The 15,758-nt window shown below is 50.8% G+C and overlaps 1 protein-coding gene across 1 annotated transcript in view; it reads right to left on the minus strand.

Annotated features, from left to right (window-relative positions):
• The window catches only part of CACNA2D4 (calcium voltage-gated channel auxiliary subunit alpha2delta 4), a 118,233-nt gene that overhangs the window by 61,010 nt on the left and 41,465 nt on the right, over positions 1–15,758 (minus strand). The window contains exons 19-26 of the mRNA XM_066184695.1: positions 13,045–13,106; positions 12,314–12,381; positions 12,155–12,200; positions 10,594–10,691; positions 8,744–8,837; positions 7,649–7,744; positions 5,155–5,282; positions 1,755–1,835 (exon numbers count right to left, since the gene is read on the minus strand). Of these exons, the coding sequence (XP_066040792.1) occupies positions 1,755–1,835; positions 5,155–5,282; positions 7,649–7,744; positions 8,744–8,837; positions 10,594–10,691; positions 12,155–12,200; positions 12,314–12,381; positions 13,045–13,106 (673 nt within the window). The remainder of the gene's footprint in view (positions 1–1,754; positions 1,836–5,154; positions 5,283–7,648; positions 7,745–8,743; positions 8,838–10,593; positions 10,692–12,154; positions 12,201–12,313; positions 12,382–13,044; positions 13,107–15,758) is intronic.

Below are 15,758 nucleotides of genomic sequence, written 5' to 3' on the forward strand. Positions count from 1 at the left end.
GCATGATTTGTTTGCCTATCCTCTGCTGTTTCCTCCACCCTCTGCAAAGGACGCTGCCCCTTCACGGCATGTCCACGCCGACAGCATTCCTGAGTGGGTGGAAATCTCCACAGGGGTTGTGGGAAGCGCTGCTGACAGAAGAGAAATGGCTCTGTCAGGGCCACATCCTCCTGCCGCTTGTTCTTCCACTGAGAGGTTCCCTCCCTTGTTTTTAAGCTGAGTGCCAGATTATCCTGGTTTCAGTGAGGGTAGAGTTAATTTCTTCTCAGTGGCTGTTGGAGTGCTGTGTTTTGAATTCATAATGAGAATGTTTTGGTTTTTTGCTAAGTGTTTATCCTGAGTCGAGGGCTTTTTTTCCCTTGTCTCATGCTCCGCCAGTGAGGAGGTGAGCAAAGGAAACTGGGAGGGACCAGAGCTTGGCCAGGTGACCTGAACTGACCAAAGGGACGTTCCACACCACAGAACATCATGCCCAGTATAGAAACTGGGGGGAGTTACCCAAAAGAGGGACCAGTCCGGGTTTGGGAAGAGAGGTCTGGGTCAGTGGGTGGTGACCAATTGTACCTTGCACTGCTCGTTTTTCTCTTTTTATTATTATTTTTATCATGACCATCAGCACTTACCATTATTACTATATTTTGCTTAATTTTCAAATATTAAACCGTTCTTCTCTCAAACTGCAAATTTTACTTTGATTCTCCTCCCCAACCCACCGGGGTGGAGGGGTGAGAGGGAGGTTGGGCGAGCAGCCTCATTTCCAGCTGGGTTTGAACAAACCACAGATGAACTGCTTGTGTGCCTCTGCTCTAATCCATAGGTCAGGAAAGGGAAGGAAAAACACCATGAAAAACAAACTTGTTGTTTTTAAAAAAATGTTTTCTCCTCTCAAATGAATGCTTAGAAAAATGTTTCAGTGCTGTGCAGAGGTCCTTGGTGTGGTTTCAATGCTCTTTTGTTTTCTGCTGGGTCTAACAGTGTCAGCTGGTATCAGTTTTGGGAGCAGTTTCTATCATCCAAGCACCTGTTACTGTGAACTTTGCTGAAACCTTCTCTGTTCACAGGTGGCTCTGGGCAGACCTCATAACAATTTTTCTGTCTTTGGGCTTAAGAGTGAAATGTTCTATTCCATAACACTTCCTTCAGCTCATAAGCACTTCCTCAACGCCCAGGTGATAATTAAAGAGTATCAGTGTCAGCTGAAACCTACTGAAATCCTGGAAATTAAGGAATGCTTTGTCAGATGAAGTTGAATTGCTGTAGTTTTACTGACAGGTAGTGATGAAGAACATTCCCTGTCTCAGATACAACGGTAAGTTTGGCAATCTATAGGTCTGAGCTGGAGTTCTAGCAACGTGCCCGTTCCGCCAGCAGAAGTTACTTTTCATTTGAGATAACAATGGAGACGCGTAAACATGATGCTGTTGCAGAGCCAAAAGCGATTCCTGCCAAGTTTTAAACCTGCACGGACTTCTCAACCCACTCCTGCTCCAGAGCAGGGATCTCAATCCACAAATTCACCAGCACTGGAGATGGGATGCTTCCATTCAAACAGCCCATTTCCCTTTCAGAAGCCTGTCAGCCATTCAGTACCTGTTCCATTATTCTCTGTTTAGCCTAGTTCTCAATACCACAAGCTATTGTGGCTCCTGTCACTTCCCTTGAATGACAAGCTAACAGCTCTCAGCTCCCACACTCCGTGCAAGATGCAGCCATTTCATTCAAGAGAAAAAAAAAGAGAAACCAGAATGTCCTACCTGCAGCAATTCCCATCTTCCCATCCACAGACACTGACACAGCCGTGCTCACTGTCACCACTTTGGGCAGGCCACCCCCCTCTGTCAAGACACAAACACAGCAGGCTTGGTTAGCTTACCCCCAGAGAGGAATAAAATGCAGCAGGAGCAGCTTGCCCACACGTTTTCCCATCCAGGACACTGTGTACACATGCCCTAATTCTGAAACATCCCAGAATTTTGAGGGCTGCATCTTTCAAGGCAAAAAAGCAGCCTAACGGCCCATGAGATTTTATTTTTCTTTTCTCTATGGCTCATGATGGAAGTGGCATCCTCAGCACAAAGGAAGTGTCCAAATCTGGACTGGGAGAAGGATTTGAGCAACCTGGTCTCATGGAAGACATCCCTGCCCACGGCAAGGGACGTGGAACTAAGTGACCTTAAAGGTCCCTTTCAGCCCAAAACGTTCCATGATTCTGGGATAAAATAGAAAGGACTGGCCTCCTCGATTTCGGGCAAGTAGAGCTCCTCTTAGGCCAAAGAACTGCTCTGCTCAATGCTCCATCTAAACCCTGTGGACAGAGGAGAAGCAGGACAGGTAATTCTGGCAACACTTGCACAGCAAAGGCCAGGATTGTGTGTAAATCTCACCCAAGCCAGCCCAACACCACAAACAGGCGCAGCACCTCCAGGTGCTTCCAGAGCGCGCTCCATTTCAGAAACAAACTCTCCTGGGACTTTGTTGCCTAAACTCCCTTAATGCCCCAGGGTCTCCCAATTATCCCTGAGCTGCTGCTTTGAGCATGCTGTAGGTCCTGTGACACATCTGCCAGCCCTCTGAGCTCCCACGGGGCATTTCACATCACATGGCTGGGTAGGCTCAAGCAACTGAACCCCATCTCTCTATGTCAGTGCGCTTGTTTCAGCCTGCAGTTGTCCATTTCTGCGGCAGATTCCACTTCTGTATTTATTAATTTTTTTTAAGTGTTTAGATTAGCTTCAGCTGGGGCACCTCTTTGGGAACTGCCAGGGGACAGTTTGAAGGCCAGTCTGCTGGAAATGTCTTGCTTAGACAGATGGGGCAGGGATTCTTTCCTTCCCCAAAACTCCAGCATTTGTTACTGCTTTCCATGCCTGCCTTCATCATTCTGGGCGTGTCCAGAGCACAGTTCAGTGCCTACCACAGCTTAGCCAGGAGGCTCTCATTATTTTGTTGTTGTGTTTTGATCCAAGACAGATAAACCTGCTCCGGTGTGTCAAAAGCAGTAAAACCTTTGTGAAATAAATACACAGCTCGCATGCCTTGAGCATGATCCTGCCTTCGTGGTGAACCTCAAATGTCTTGAAGTTCGAGGATGGGACAAAGAAGCAAAATACGCTCAGGATCTCTAGAAAATCCCACCCAACACATGAACAATTTGGGTTACAAAAACAGTACGACTTGACAGGCAGAGGCTTCCCTGCTGTCCTTTTATTTCTGAGACTCTGGGACACTGGAAGGAGGTGCTGTGCATAAATGATTCTGATGACCTGCAGTCATTTCCTGCTGGTTTCCTCCCCAAACAGAGAGCTCTTGGGGGTTTTCCTTCTTAGATGATTAGAAGCCCATCTGCCACGGAAACCTCCTGTCACAGCAGGGAACTTGTGGAAAACATGAAAAGGGGACTTGAGCATCTGACAGAATTTAATAAGAAACTGGGTGGCCTATTTTTGGCTTAAATGTGGGGCAGCCCTGCCTCCTCAGACGTCGAGGAAGGGCCTGGACTCTGCTTTACAGTGACCCACTGTCTCAGAAGCACTGGGTAATATTTCCTGACCCTTTCCAGGCATAGGGTGTGATCCCACGGATCACAGTCTCTCAGAGCCCAGCTGCTCATCCCTAAAGTCGAATAATCTCCCTTACAGTTTAGGGCACAAGGTCTTCAGGGCCAAGTGCTGCTTCTCACAAGGTGCCTGCAGGGTGTCCAGGTGGGGTTCTGGACTTGATGGAAGCTTCTGACCCATGTAAAACAAAGAACAGTGCCAGCTACTTGTCTTCTGTCTTTACCCAAAGCCAGCTGTGACTTCTAAGAAAGCCACAGCCCCAGAGTTTAGCCAGCAGTGGCCACTGTGGCCTGGGTAATGGCTGCCCTGGGAAGTCCCACGGGGTGTCACTGCCTGGTTTTCCAACCCTATTCCAAAGAGCAGATGCCATGTCTTGCAGAGGAGCAAAAGGTCCCTTCCTGCCATCCCTCCACACTTGCCTTTTAAGTGAGATGTAAGGGTGCTGGGGACAGAGAGGCTTTTGTAGGTTTCGAGTATTTTCTCTTTCCATTCCTTTCCTTTTCCATCCTGGTTCATCTCTTGCCTCCCAGGCTGGTTTTCTTCTCTTTGCTACTTGCTTTCCCACCCACCAGACTCCCACCACTGTGCCACAAAAAGCTTTAACAGCTACAGTGCCGAGCTCTGTGACAGAGAGGGAGAGCTAGGGGCCAGGGAGGAGCACAGAGGGGATTTCTGCCTTCTGTGGAGGAGTCTCACACGAATATTTTGTTTTGCTTGTTTGTTTTTAGGCTCTTCTGCTCTCTTCCAGCCTTTGAGAAGGTCCTGGCTGGCCCTGCATACTCACAGGAGCCAACAACCTTAAGCAAGAGATATTGAAAAGCCACTCCTTGCTTTCCTCTGGTGTTCGAACCTCTTTGCTGAGCAAGAGATGTCCTGTTCTAGTAGGAGGATTAGAAAGATGCAGGACACCAATGCTACGGAAAAGCCTTCCCCTCCACCCTTTTCCTCCACCATCTTCCATAACAAACCCATCCTTTCCTGAGATGGAAAGTGGTGATGGAAAAAGCGACACCCTCTGAACTTCCTGACTGTTTGCTGGTTCCAGTGCCAGCTGTTACTGTCATCCAGCAGGGCTGATGTTGTTCCCTCCCAAGCCTGGCCACCCCTACGTGTCTCATTCCTTCTGCAACACCTTTCCTGTTCCCTTCTCGTGTTTCATGTGTATTCCAGCCCCACAAGTACCTTGTGCTGTCCTGCCTCCCTAAACCTTTCCATCTACCCAAGCCCTGCATTTCCATTTCCATTTCCATTTCCATTTCCATTTCCATTTCCATTTCCATTTCCATTTCCACTTCCATTTCCATTTCCATTTCCACTTCCATGTCCATCCCTCTCCTGCTCTGCAGCCCTGCCATTCCTCGTTCCTGGCTGCCTTCCCCGCACCTGGCAGCTCCATCTCTCAGCCGTGATCGGTATCTTGGCCATGAGCTCTGTGCCCCTCACTGCTGCGAGGGTGACGCCAGGCGGGCAGGTCTCAGCACTTCCCACCAAGCAGCGATGGAGGGACCGGGATGGGCGCGGTGTGGGATGCAAGGTGTGAAAAGCTTTTTTTTTGTTTTTTCCTCTTTGCCTGCTCCGCGCTCAGGCTGGGGGTTACCTGACTCATCCTCTGACACAATGCTGTAGATGAAGCTGCCGGGGGGATGCTCGGCCGCCCTGCGGTACCACAGCGGGAAGTGGTCCATGGTGAAGATGCTCTCCTTGTCCTTCTGCGTCAGGAATTTCCTGCCGGGGGAGAACAACGCGTTGCTCGCGGCTCGGAGGAGCGGCTGCCCTCCTCTCGGGGCGACACCTGCGGCCGGGCGCACCGGGGCTTTTCCACGGGCGAGGGCAGGCGGTGCCCCGCTGTCCCCTGTGTCCCCTGTGTCCCCCGTGTCCCCCGTGTCCCCCGTGTCCCCCGTGTCCCCTGTGACCCCTCGGGGCAGGGCCGGGCCCTCGCTCGCTGCAGAGGGGCGGCCGCAGCCCCCGCGCCCGCCGCCAGGTGCCGCTGTTGGCCCGGCCCAGGCCCCGGGCGCGCTCTGGGGGCCGGGGACAGCGGGGGACAAACGGGGGACAGCGGGGGACAAACGGGGGACAAACGGGGGACAAACAGGGGACAGCGGGGGACAAACGGGGGACAGCGGGACAGTGGGGGACAAACGGGGGACAGCGGGACAGCGGGCAGGGTTACCGGACAGCATGGCAGGGTTACCGGGCAGGGCGGCGGGGGACAGCGGGGGACAGCGGGCAGGGCGGCGGGGGACAACCGGGCAGCATGGAAGGGTTACGGGGCAACATGACAGGCAACCGGGCAGGGTGGCAGGGAACCGGGCAGGGTGGCAGGGAACCGGGCAGCGTGGAAGGGTTACCGGGCAGCGTGGAAGGGTTCCCGGGAACGACAGCCCGCAGGCAGCACCGGGCTGCGGGGTGAGCAGGGGGGCGAGGGAAGCTCAGGTGCCGGCCGGCTTGCGGCCGTTCGTTACTGCACGGCATGGGGAGCAGCGGAGGAAAGGGGGTCAGGCGTTCTCCTACAGAAACAAACCACCCGCCCCAAACGTAAGGTCGTGCAGCTGTAAGTCTTCATCTCCTCAGGAGATGCTCAGAGCAGAGACCTCAGAGCAGCCTTCCAGTGTCTGAATGGGGGCTACTGGGACGATGGAGAGGGACTCTGTTTGGAACTGTAGGGGTGGGGCAAGGAGAAGTGGGTACAGATTGAAAGAAGGGAAATTTAGGTAAGATACTGGGAAGAAATCTTTTACTGTGAGGCTGGTGAGAAGCTGGAACAGGTTGCTGAAGGAGGCTGTGGACGCCCTAACCCTGGCAGTGTTCAAGGCCAGGTGGGGTAAGGCCTTAAGCAGCTTAGTCTAGTGGGAGGTGTCCCTCCCCAAGGCACAGTGGGTCGGGAACAGATGATCTTTAAGGTCCATTCCAACCCCTTAAATTGTGTGATTCTGTGATTCCTAGAGAGGCAGGAACTGAAGTGCTTGAGCAAAGATGTGCTTTTGAAGGCAAGAGGATGTGACCTGGGAGCATGGCAAGACATGCAGGGGGTTCTCAGGAGAGACCTCCTGAAAATCAGGTCATTTGCTTCCCTGGAGGTTCATCCAGCTTGCCTGGCAAATCCCTTTGTTTTCAGGCTCTTGTTTTGCTGTGTGTTCTGACGTAACGATAATTCCTCATTCACGATTCCTTCCTTTCAGGGCATTCCAGAAGCTCCTCCTGTGGGACATGTGGGGGTCTGTCTCTGCAGTGTGGTGACTGTGACCGTTTAAAGCATTGAACGCTGCTCCTGGTGAGCAGTGGGGGGAACAGGAATCAGCACATTAGCCTCCTGCAGCACACAGCATTTCTCCCTCCTTGCCAGAGACTGCATTGTTCAGACTGCTTCAAAGGCATGAAGAGTGTCACTTTCCACGCACAGCAGAGCTTGAGCGTAGGACTCACGTTTGGGGAACCTGGGGACAGTGGAACAGCTGCCAGGAAGCTAATGACCACCACCCACACGGTCCCTTTTCTGTTCCATCTGCTGGTGTGCCTCTGCGACCTGTCCTTTCCTCCAGCAGCCTGCGTATCCAGCCTGCAACAGAACGCAAACTACCCTTCCCACGTCAAAACCCTTCAGTGCACACACGCTTGTGCCTTGGGGGAGAGAGCACAGGGCAGGGGATGGGATGTGACAGATGTCAGTCACATCGCTTAACGCCTCACTGCCGCGCGGGCAGCGCGAGAGGCAGAACAGCACAAATCCGGGAGAGGAACTGAGACGGAAAGATCAAACGCAGCCAAGCTGGAACGTCGCTGGGGCGTTGGAGTGCAGGGCCTTTGCACTGCAGAATGGTCCCGGGGGTATGTAGTAACTGTGGGCACTTTCTGTGGCAGCCTACTGAAGCCGGGGAATGGTTGGAGGGTTTCATTCAAATGAACGCGCTTCGGGACAGGATTTTAAGGAAAGCTCAAAAGGACCAGAGGAAGACAAAGGCCCCCTACCCTGATTCTGTGAATCGGCATTAATGCCATCAAGGCGTTGCTTCTTGCCATTCTGTCTCCCCAAAAGCATTTCTGAGGCTTCCGAGACACTGAGAGAAACCCCTTAATGCAGTTTAGGGACTTACTTGTTGGAAATCTTCTCGGAGCCCACATACAGGGCACTCCTCATGAGCCCAGCCCGAGTGCCCAGAAACGCCATCTCAATGCCTGCCTCGCTGTCCCTGTGGAACAGAAACACGCAGGCAGAAACAAACAGCTGTCAGAACATCCATGAAGCCTTCCCCAGGGTGAGGGCTTTTCAGACTCGAAGCCACATCTGGAGACCTGGTCCCAAGTTCTTTTTCAGCATAACCATTTTCGTTTGCAATATAACCCGTTTTCATTTGCAGTATAACCCGTTTACACCAGGAGTGATACCGGCTCCTCCCTGCTAATGGCGACAGGTTGTTACTGGCTGACAACTGGCAGGTTTAGGACTGGTGCTCAGATTTAAACCTTTGAAGTCTGCTTATTTCAGTCTCTTTCAAGTAGGCCATAAGCTGCTCTGCCCCTGCTAGCTCTGCTCCCGGCTGCTCTCATGGGGCTGAAGTGCAGGAGAGGAACTGCAGAAGGAGAATGGCCGGATCAGGGATGCAGAGAATGGCCAGGGCAGCAGAATGTGGTGTGTTGGTGTAGCTATTTCCAGCTGTGCTGATAACTGGGTGTCCTAGCAGGATTTTCACTGGCTCAGCTTCTGTCAGTGCAGGGATACAAGGAACTGAAATGGGGACAGGAGTCCAGTGTCCATGTTTATCTGTAAGTAACATGTTGTCTGCTGAAAGAAGATCTGTGTGACAAGATACAAGACACCACAAGCAACAGGTGCCTCACTGGAAGTAATAAAACACAAAGCTGTTTACTGAAGCCAGCCTGTCCACTATCTTCCTGAGGTTCAATCTGGAGGTACCACCACCAGAGACAAGACCAAACTCCTTTTCTCCACTAGGAAAACCCTCACCAAACTAAAGACTCTCCCAAGGAGGCCCAGCTTACTGGAGTTCACTCCTGAGAGACACTTTTTCGAGCCACTGAGCTACTTCTATCAGCTTTTTGAGCTATTTCTACAGGTTCTTGTGTGCTGTGCAAAAGTTTCTGGCTATTTCAGGCACTGCATGAACCCACAGCACCCGGAGATGCATCTTCAGTGGTGTTCTATCCATATTTATGTCTCCTACACTTACAAGGACATGTTGAGGGCCAGTGTTGTCCAGTAGGCCTCCATGGGGGCAGTGACCACTGCATCGAACAGCACTTCCTGGACCAACTCCTCATCACCTAGGGAGAAAAAGGAAGGACAAAAATCAGGAGGGAAAGAAGAAGTGTGGGCAAGTGAGAGATTTTCAAATGAAGACATTCACTGGACCATCACTTGACTATTTCACTGAACAGGCTCTCCACAGTCTGTGCCTCAAATCCCTCTCCTGACCTTTCTTCTGGGTATCCTGTAGAGAGGATACCAGCCAACACCTTCCACTCAAGCAGCTTCCTTCAAAACCACTAGAGACTTTTTTTTTTTTTACAGTCTCTCCTGTGTCCCTTTGCTCACGGGCTTCTGTTAGCCCTCCTTCCTTCCTGTGAGTCACAAAACAATCTCCTGTCCTCCTTTTCATCAGATGCTCAAGCCAGTCCAGGCTACCAGTCTAATCCACTTTGGGCTGGAGCTAAGAAGAGATTAGGAAAGTTCAAGGTATCATCGTGTGCTAAATGACATGCCCCAGAGCCCCATTTCTTTGACCTGCTTTGTTTCTGTACTGCCCTGCTTGCAGTAATCTGTGAGAAGATGGTGACCATCCTGGTGCAGAAGTGCCCCTTTCACTGCTGCTCCAAATGGAGCCACCCCACCATTTCAGTGTTTCCTGGCATTGAAACTTTCTGGGTTGATGTTCCAGGTGTCCCCTAAGGTTTTAGCTCAGGTTCTCCCGAATTTCTTTGTCACAGATCTCAGGATCCTTCTCTCCATAGCTGTTGTTAGTCAAGCCTCAAAATCAGAGCTCCCCACGAGATCTTTCCCTCTTCAGGCCCCCCATGTCTAGGATTCATGTGCTCAAATCATATTTGCTTTCCCTCTACAGCATTTCCAAGCCTGCACATTTCTCCAAGTCAACCATCCTGAAACTTTCCTCCTCCCTGGCCTCTTCAACTCATCCATCTCCTCTTTCCAGCCTACTCCAAGGACAGCTGCGAGGGGTCTGCTCACATTGTCCAAGAGAGGAAGGATTACTGGATTACAGTTGATTTTACTTTTAAGAGATTCCCATCCTGGTGCCAAAGGTCTGTGCCTCTGAGGTGCAGCATTACATGCAGGAACTTGTACTCGGCACAGCCAAGGGGGCTGAAGGACATCCTAAAAGCAAATCGCTGTAAGGAATTCCCGTGCACAGCCCTGGAAGGGATCCCACTCTTCAGTGGTGCTGTATCAGCGGCAGGAGAACGGCACCTGGTGCAAGGCATGAGCAGCAGGGGGAGCAGGGAAGATAATAACCTTTTTTTTTTTTTTTTTTTTTTTTTTTTTTCTCCTGGATCCGTTAATGGTTGTGTTTGGAAAACAAAATTAATTTTCCTTGTTCTGAAAGAACCCATCTCTTCAGAGGGCACCGAGAGCCCTTGGAGGATGATGCCTGTGTCCCCGGGACACTGAGCTGTCCCAGCACTTTTCCTGGCCTCTCCTGCCATTGTCCCCTCTAGGCCAGTCAGTCTGTCCTAAACCTGGCGTGCAGCCCCTGCCAAGCTCCATTCAAGCCTTCCACTTCCCAGTATTTCCTATGCTGAGACCTCCAGTAAGGCTGGTGTGTCAGCTTTGTTATGTGTCAGCTTTGAAATGGGGAAAAAAAAAATCCTCTGATGGAGACAAGGAGGTGAATCCTCGGCTCATTTCCACTTGTGAATTAATCTGGGCTTGAGTTCAGTCCTGCCTGTGTAAGCAAGTGCCACAGGGGCTCAGTGTGACACCGATCAGTTTGTCACGGTCCCCTCTCCCCTGCGATGGGTACAGGAAAGCCCCAGCAGGACACTTCCAGTGCCTGGGACTCACATTCCAGGTCAGGCTCCTCCCCAGTGAGGAAACGGATCACAGCCTCCAGCTGGCTGAGCTTCCTGTGGTCGGGATCGATGTCTGTGATGCAGTAAATCCTGGTGGGAAGGGGAGAAGAAACCCCGAGGGGCAAAGAGAAACCACAGTGAGACAAATGCTCCTGGATGATAATAACCGCGAAAAGGAAGTCAGCAAGAAACCTCGGTCTGCCAAGTCTTTACCACTGCTGCATGTTGTGCCCACTCTAAATCTAACAGCGGGGCTGTAAGCCAAACCCCACCACTGAACCGAACACCAATTAACCTGACCGCTGTGCTCAGCAGGGTTGCTGTGCTCTCCAGCGTAAGCTCCCAATGCCACAGAGCTGTTCCAAATCCTGCCCGCAGTTTCCTGGGTCATGGTGTGTCAGGTGTGTACCTGTGCCTGTATAGACAATAATAGTGTGACGGAGAGACCTGACAAGCAGAGGGTCATGTGCGACGCGAGACCAGAGCAGGAGCGGAAAAAACGAGAGACGGAGGAACGAAGTGTGAGATGAGGGATGACCTTGCAGTGTGGTATGGTGGCAACAAAAGTTGTCCCACGGGGACACGGCTGCAGGAGCCTCAGGACACAATTCGGGGGGAAGTGGAAGAATGTATTAGGAATGCTCTGTGCTGTAAAGGAAACCAGCCTTCTAATCCTGCTTCCAATTTTGACCGCTCCATTGTCAGCACAAGGGAGAGGAAGGGGTTATGAGAGAGAATTAAAACTCATAAGGGGGCTGAAAGGAGTGATTTATGAGAGAAGTCTAAGAGAAACGAATATGTAAAGTGTGGTAAGCTGACACCTGAAGTCAGGAGTGGAAGAAGGAGAAGTCGCTGTTTGCGTCTCAAATGTGCTGCTTGTGAAACTTGACAGTGTAATGAGAGGTGAGAAGGGGTGCAGGGCTGCTTGAATATAGTTATTTTGGCTTCCATACAGCCTGGGCTCATGTGACTGAGTGGGACTGAATGCTGGGCTCATGAAAACCCCAAACCTCACAGCAATAAATGGAAAGTGCCGTGCTTCACCCTGTTTCATATCCAATCCAAGCAAAACCCCCTAAGTTCTGCTGGCTATTGAAACAGGGGTCATAAATCACCCCCGTGCTCACTAGAAGTTAGGTCCAGGCTCAGTTCAGAAGGATGCCGACCAAAAACAAACCGGGGGTCTAAAAAAGCATTTCGACCTCTCACCAAGCTTGCAACAAAATTCCCTAACAGGTCTGACATAGTGTAGGGTTTGTAAGACAATTCTGAGCAGCACGAGGAGGAACAAAGCAAGTCTGAGCACAGAAGACTGAGGAGAAATCTCGGCTGTTTCTTAGGAGTGGAATGTGCCTGGTCTTGGTGGGATCTCCCAGAGGAAGAGGTGAAACTCTTTCGCTTGGAGACAACCAGGACTTTGCAGGTCCAGCACCTGAACAGCACTGCTTTTTCCCCAGGCCACAGGGAGCGGTGAACACAAACCGGATTGCTGGGAGCTTCGCCCGAACATCGTGACAAAGCCCCGTGTCACTGACGGGATTTCCTCCGCTTACCACTCATTTGCTAAGGACAGGTCCGGCTGGAGCAGGTCGTGCAAACCTGAAAGCAGAGAGGCACACGGAGCGTTCCGTGAGGAAACAGACACACGCGGGCCCTGAAGGAGACGTGGTGACATTCAGAGTGGCTCCCTCGTCCCTTTCACATGAACCTACCTTCTTCCACCGAAGTGTTCCCCAGCAGGATGTACTCCCCGTGCCCCCTGGACAGCACCACACCCAGGCTGCAGGCAGGAAGGAAAACAGAGGGCTCGTCAGCAAGGAAAGGTGTCATCCCCTGCAGTTGCAACCCTTCAAGACATTAACTCCCTCCACAGCTATTAAAGAAAAGAACATCGTCGGAAAGAGGATGAAGTGAGATCCGATTTCAGCACAGGGGGCTGAGGGACCTGTCTGTAGAGCTGCGAGGCGTTTGCTGGTGACAATTTTTTTTGGCCAACGTTGTATGCTCAGGTCAACAATAACATTTCTCAAATCTCTGCCAGTTTCAAACCATTTCAGCTGGGGGATTAAAACCAACACCCCCTCCCTCCCACGCACACACGATTTTGCTTCATTTGTTATTTGATGTTTTGTAATTTTCAGTGTAGAACAATGTTGGGGTTTCTTTTAAAGCCATACACCAGAACCATGTACCGTGTTCAGTGGAAATGAAAATTCAAGCTGTCTCATTTCTCTGAAATGAAACAACATCCTTTACCTCAGGTATAGCTTTCAGACTCTGAATTTCAGCTAAATCATAATATTCCTTTTGAATTCGCCCCAAATAATATTTTAATGGCAACAGGAACAAAGAAGTCAGTTACTCCTACTGCTCTACTCATGACTTGCGGCAAGATTTATGGAGAGAAGGGACTGATCTGCTGTCCCTGAGAGTCCTTGCTCACCTGAAGGGTGTGCCACTGATGTCCGTGAAGAAATAATCATTGGTGAGGAAGAGAACTCGTTTCTGAAATAAGAGAATGAATAAGAGGTCTGACAGAGCAAGGGCACAGTGGTGATGGGGACGTGGGGTAATGCCCCCAAGGCTGAGCAAAACCAACACCTCACACCCTGCCAGGCTGGTTGGAGGCTGGGATGAATGTGCAGCATTCAGCATATCCAGCACCTCTATCTTTCCAACAAGGGCTTCAGAGAAACCTTTCTTTGTTCCAGGGCTCCTGCACCGGCTGCAGGAAGGAGTAGTGGGAAGCTGCCCTCCCTCTCGCCCCCTCCAAGCACTTCTGGAGCCCTGCTGCTCTTCTCCTAGACACAGCAACCCAGACAGCTTTGCACATCATCATCATCATCATCTCCAGCAGGAGGAGGGCTCAGGGACAGATGAGAAGGAGGAGGAGTGGAGTTGAAGGGGAGGCAGAATGGCAAACCTATCCTCTGTGTGGGTGGGCAGCCAGGGCCAAGTCTCCCCACTCCCGTGGGAAATGCTGATATTCCTGACATTTGCTTTCATGCCGAAGTGGGACAAAACATTAGCATCTTGCAATTTTGTTTAAAAAAAAAAATCAGTTCAAAAAATTTACATTTTCAATTTGAGGCAAAAAAAAAAAAAAAGTGCTGTTTCAAATCCAAGCCATTTTGATTCGCACGCAAATTTCTTTTTCAGACTGACATTTCAGCTGAAGACATTTCAGATTATTGAAAGCTGCTTCAGAACTTCATCTGTTTGCCAGACTGGCCTTTTCCTGTAGGAAAGTGTTGATTTCAGTGGAACGCTTTTCCAAGGGAGAAAAGTTTCTGGAAAGTTTCTCTCCAAGCCTTATGCCAGTATATGAACCCTAATATGTTTAAAATCCTAGAGCCAGTCTGAGAACGAGGTGAGAGGATGTGTGTGGGAGACAGGGGAGCGAGCACAGAAAACTCAGTGTTCCCTGGGGAAAGTCGTGCCTGCTCTGACCTGCTGGAGCTGAGCAGTCCTGGAAGTGGAGCGAGGCACAGAGGGCTCCAGCTCCACCGAGCCTGTGCTCTCTGTGCTGACAGGGATGGGGGGTATCATTAGGTGTGATGGGGAGTCAGGATATTGTTAGGGGAGGAGGTGGCAGGTGGCTTAACCCCTTTCCTCCCCTCTCTCTCCACGCGCGGCAACTGCGCTGCTGAACAACAGGGGCTTCTGCTGGGCCAGGACCACACAGAATCACAGAACCATTGAGGCTGGGAAAGACCTCTGAGGTCGCTGAGCCCATCCTCGGACACCTATCACCACCTTGTCGAGCAGACCACGGCACTAAGTGCCACGTCCAGTCGTTTCTTGGACGCCTCCAGGCGTGGTGACTCCACCACCTCCCTGGGCGGTCCGTTGCGATTTTTAAACAACCCTTTCCATGAAGTTATTTCTCTTAATGTGCAAGGTCTTTCCAAAAGGCTGTGATACCCCCAAAGAACATCCCTTGGTGGGGTTTTGGTGGCTGTGGGTGGTACAAAAGGTGTTCACCCTCCCTTTTCCTGCCTGTCTGATCTGATGATGGAGGCACAGAAAAGGCCTGGCCACTACTTGAGACCCTTTCCTTTAGCAGGGCTTGGTCTGCTCCTCCTCTTTCCCCCAGATCTGCCCCTCTTCTGGTGAGTGCTCAGCCAGCCCCAAGGCAGCTGGAGGTACCACCACTTATCCATGGAATGGAAAAGCAGCAGAGACAGCCTTGAGCCAAGTGGGGCTGAGGATGCTCAGTGGGGCAGGACTTTGCTACATAGCAGGGATGGAGGGAGGAGATCATGGCCATGCTGGCACAGTGACAGGATGGCTGACTGCCATCCCCTGCAGCCTGGGAACACCTGCATTTCCACCCTGGATGCTCATGTGGGTATTGCCACTACCAGAGGTTTGCCACGACTTCCTACCCGTGTCCTCTCTCTTTTGCTTTCACAGTCCCAGCCCTTCTGTACTCAAGCTGCAAGCAAAGGCGTGTCAGCCCCTAGAACTCCCTAACAACTACTTCCTGTACTTGCTCCTTATTTTTTTCCTCTCTGTTCTCACTCTGTTCTTGATACCTTCCTGAAATCAGTGTGGGGTATCGACATTTACACGGCTGACAGAATAATTCCTGTCCCCTTCACTCAAGCCTTCTCTCCACCGTCTGGCTGCCTCATTCTCTTTGTTTCAAGGCTCTGTCAGCAATTCCTTTGTTTCAGTGCTGCTCTGCTTCATCAGAGTACAAGCGGGAATTAGTAAGCTTCATTTCTGGTTTCCACTCCATGTGTATTCTGATAATGGTGAAACTGTCACAGACTCAGCCTCAGTCCCCCATTGTGCTTCATAAGGCTCTCAGAGCTGCAGAATGAAACAAATATCTCTTTACCAAAGCAACTTTTTGCTATCTTCTTTTTCCCCTGGGTAGGGGAGCAGAAGGATGTCTCTAAAATATTGAACTAAAAGATACCATTGGATGACAGAAGAAGTGTTATTGAGGGGGCACAAAGGGGTTAAGCTAGCAAAAGAAGCAATCTAGACCTACAAAGAATAGACCTTGCTCTAAAACCTTGATAGAATAACTAAGGTAATGGATGAAGGAAAAAGAAAAAAAAAAGGACAGGCAATATGTCTGGGTTTATATAAAGTGCTTGAAACAGCTTCTCAAGGACTTTTATTCCAAATAATCAGTTAAAGTGG

The sequence above is a fragment of the Chamaea fasciata genome, unplaced genomic scaffold, assembly GCF_029207755.1.
Source record: "Chamaea fasciata isolate MVZ Bird 193981 ecotype frontalis unplaced genomic scaffold, bChaFas1.0.hap1 SCAF_5, whole genome shotgun sequence".
Taxonomy (NCBI): domain Eukaryota; kingdom Metazoa; phylum Chordata; class Aves; order Passeriformes; family Sylviidae; genus Chamaea; species Chamaea fasciata.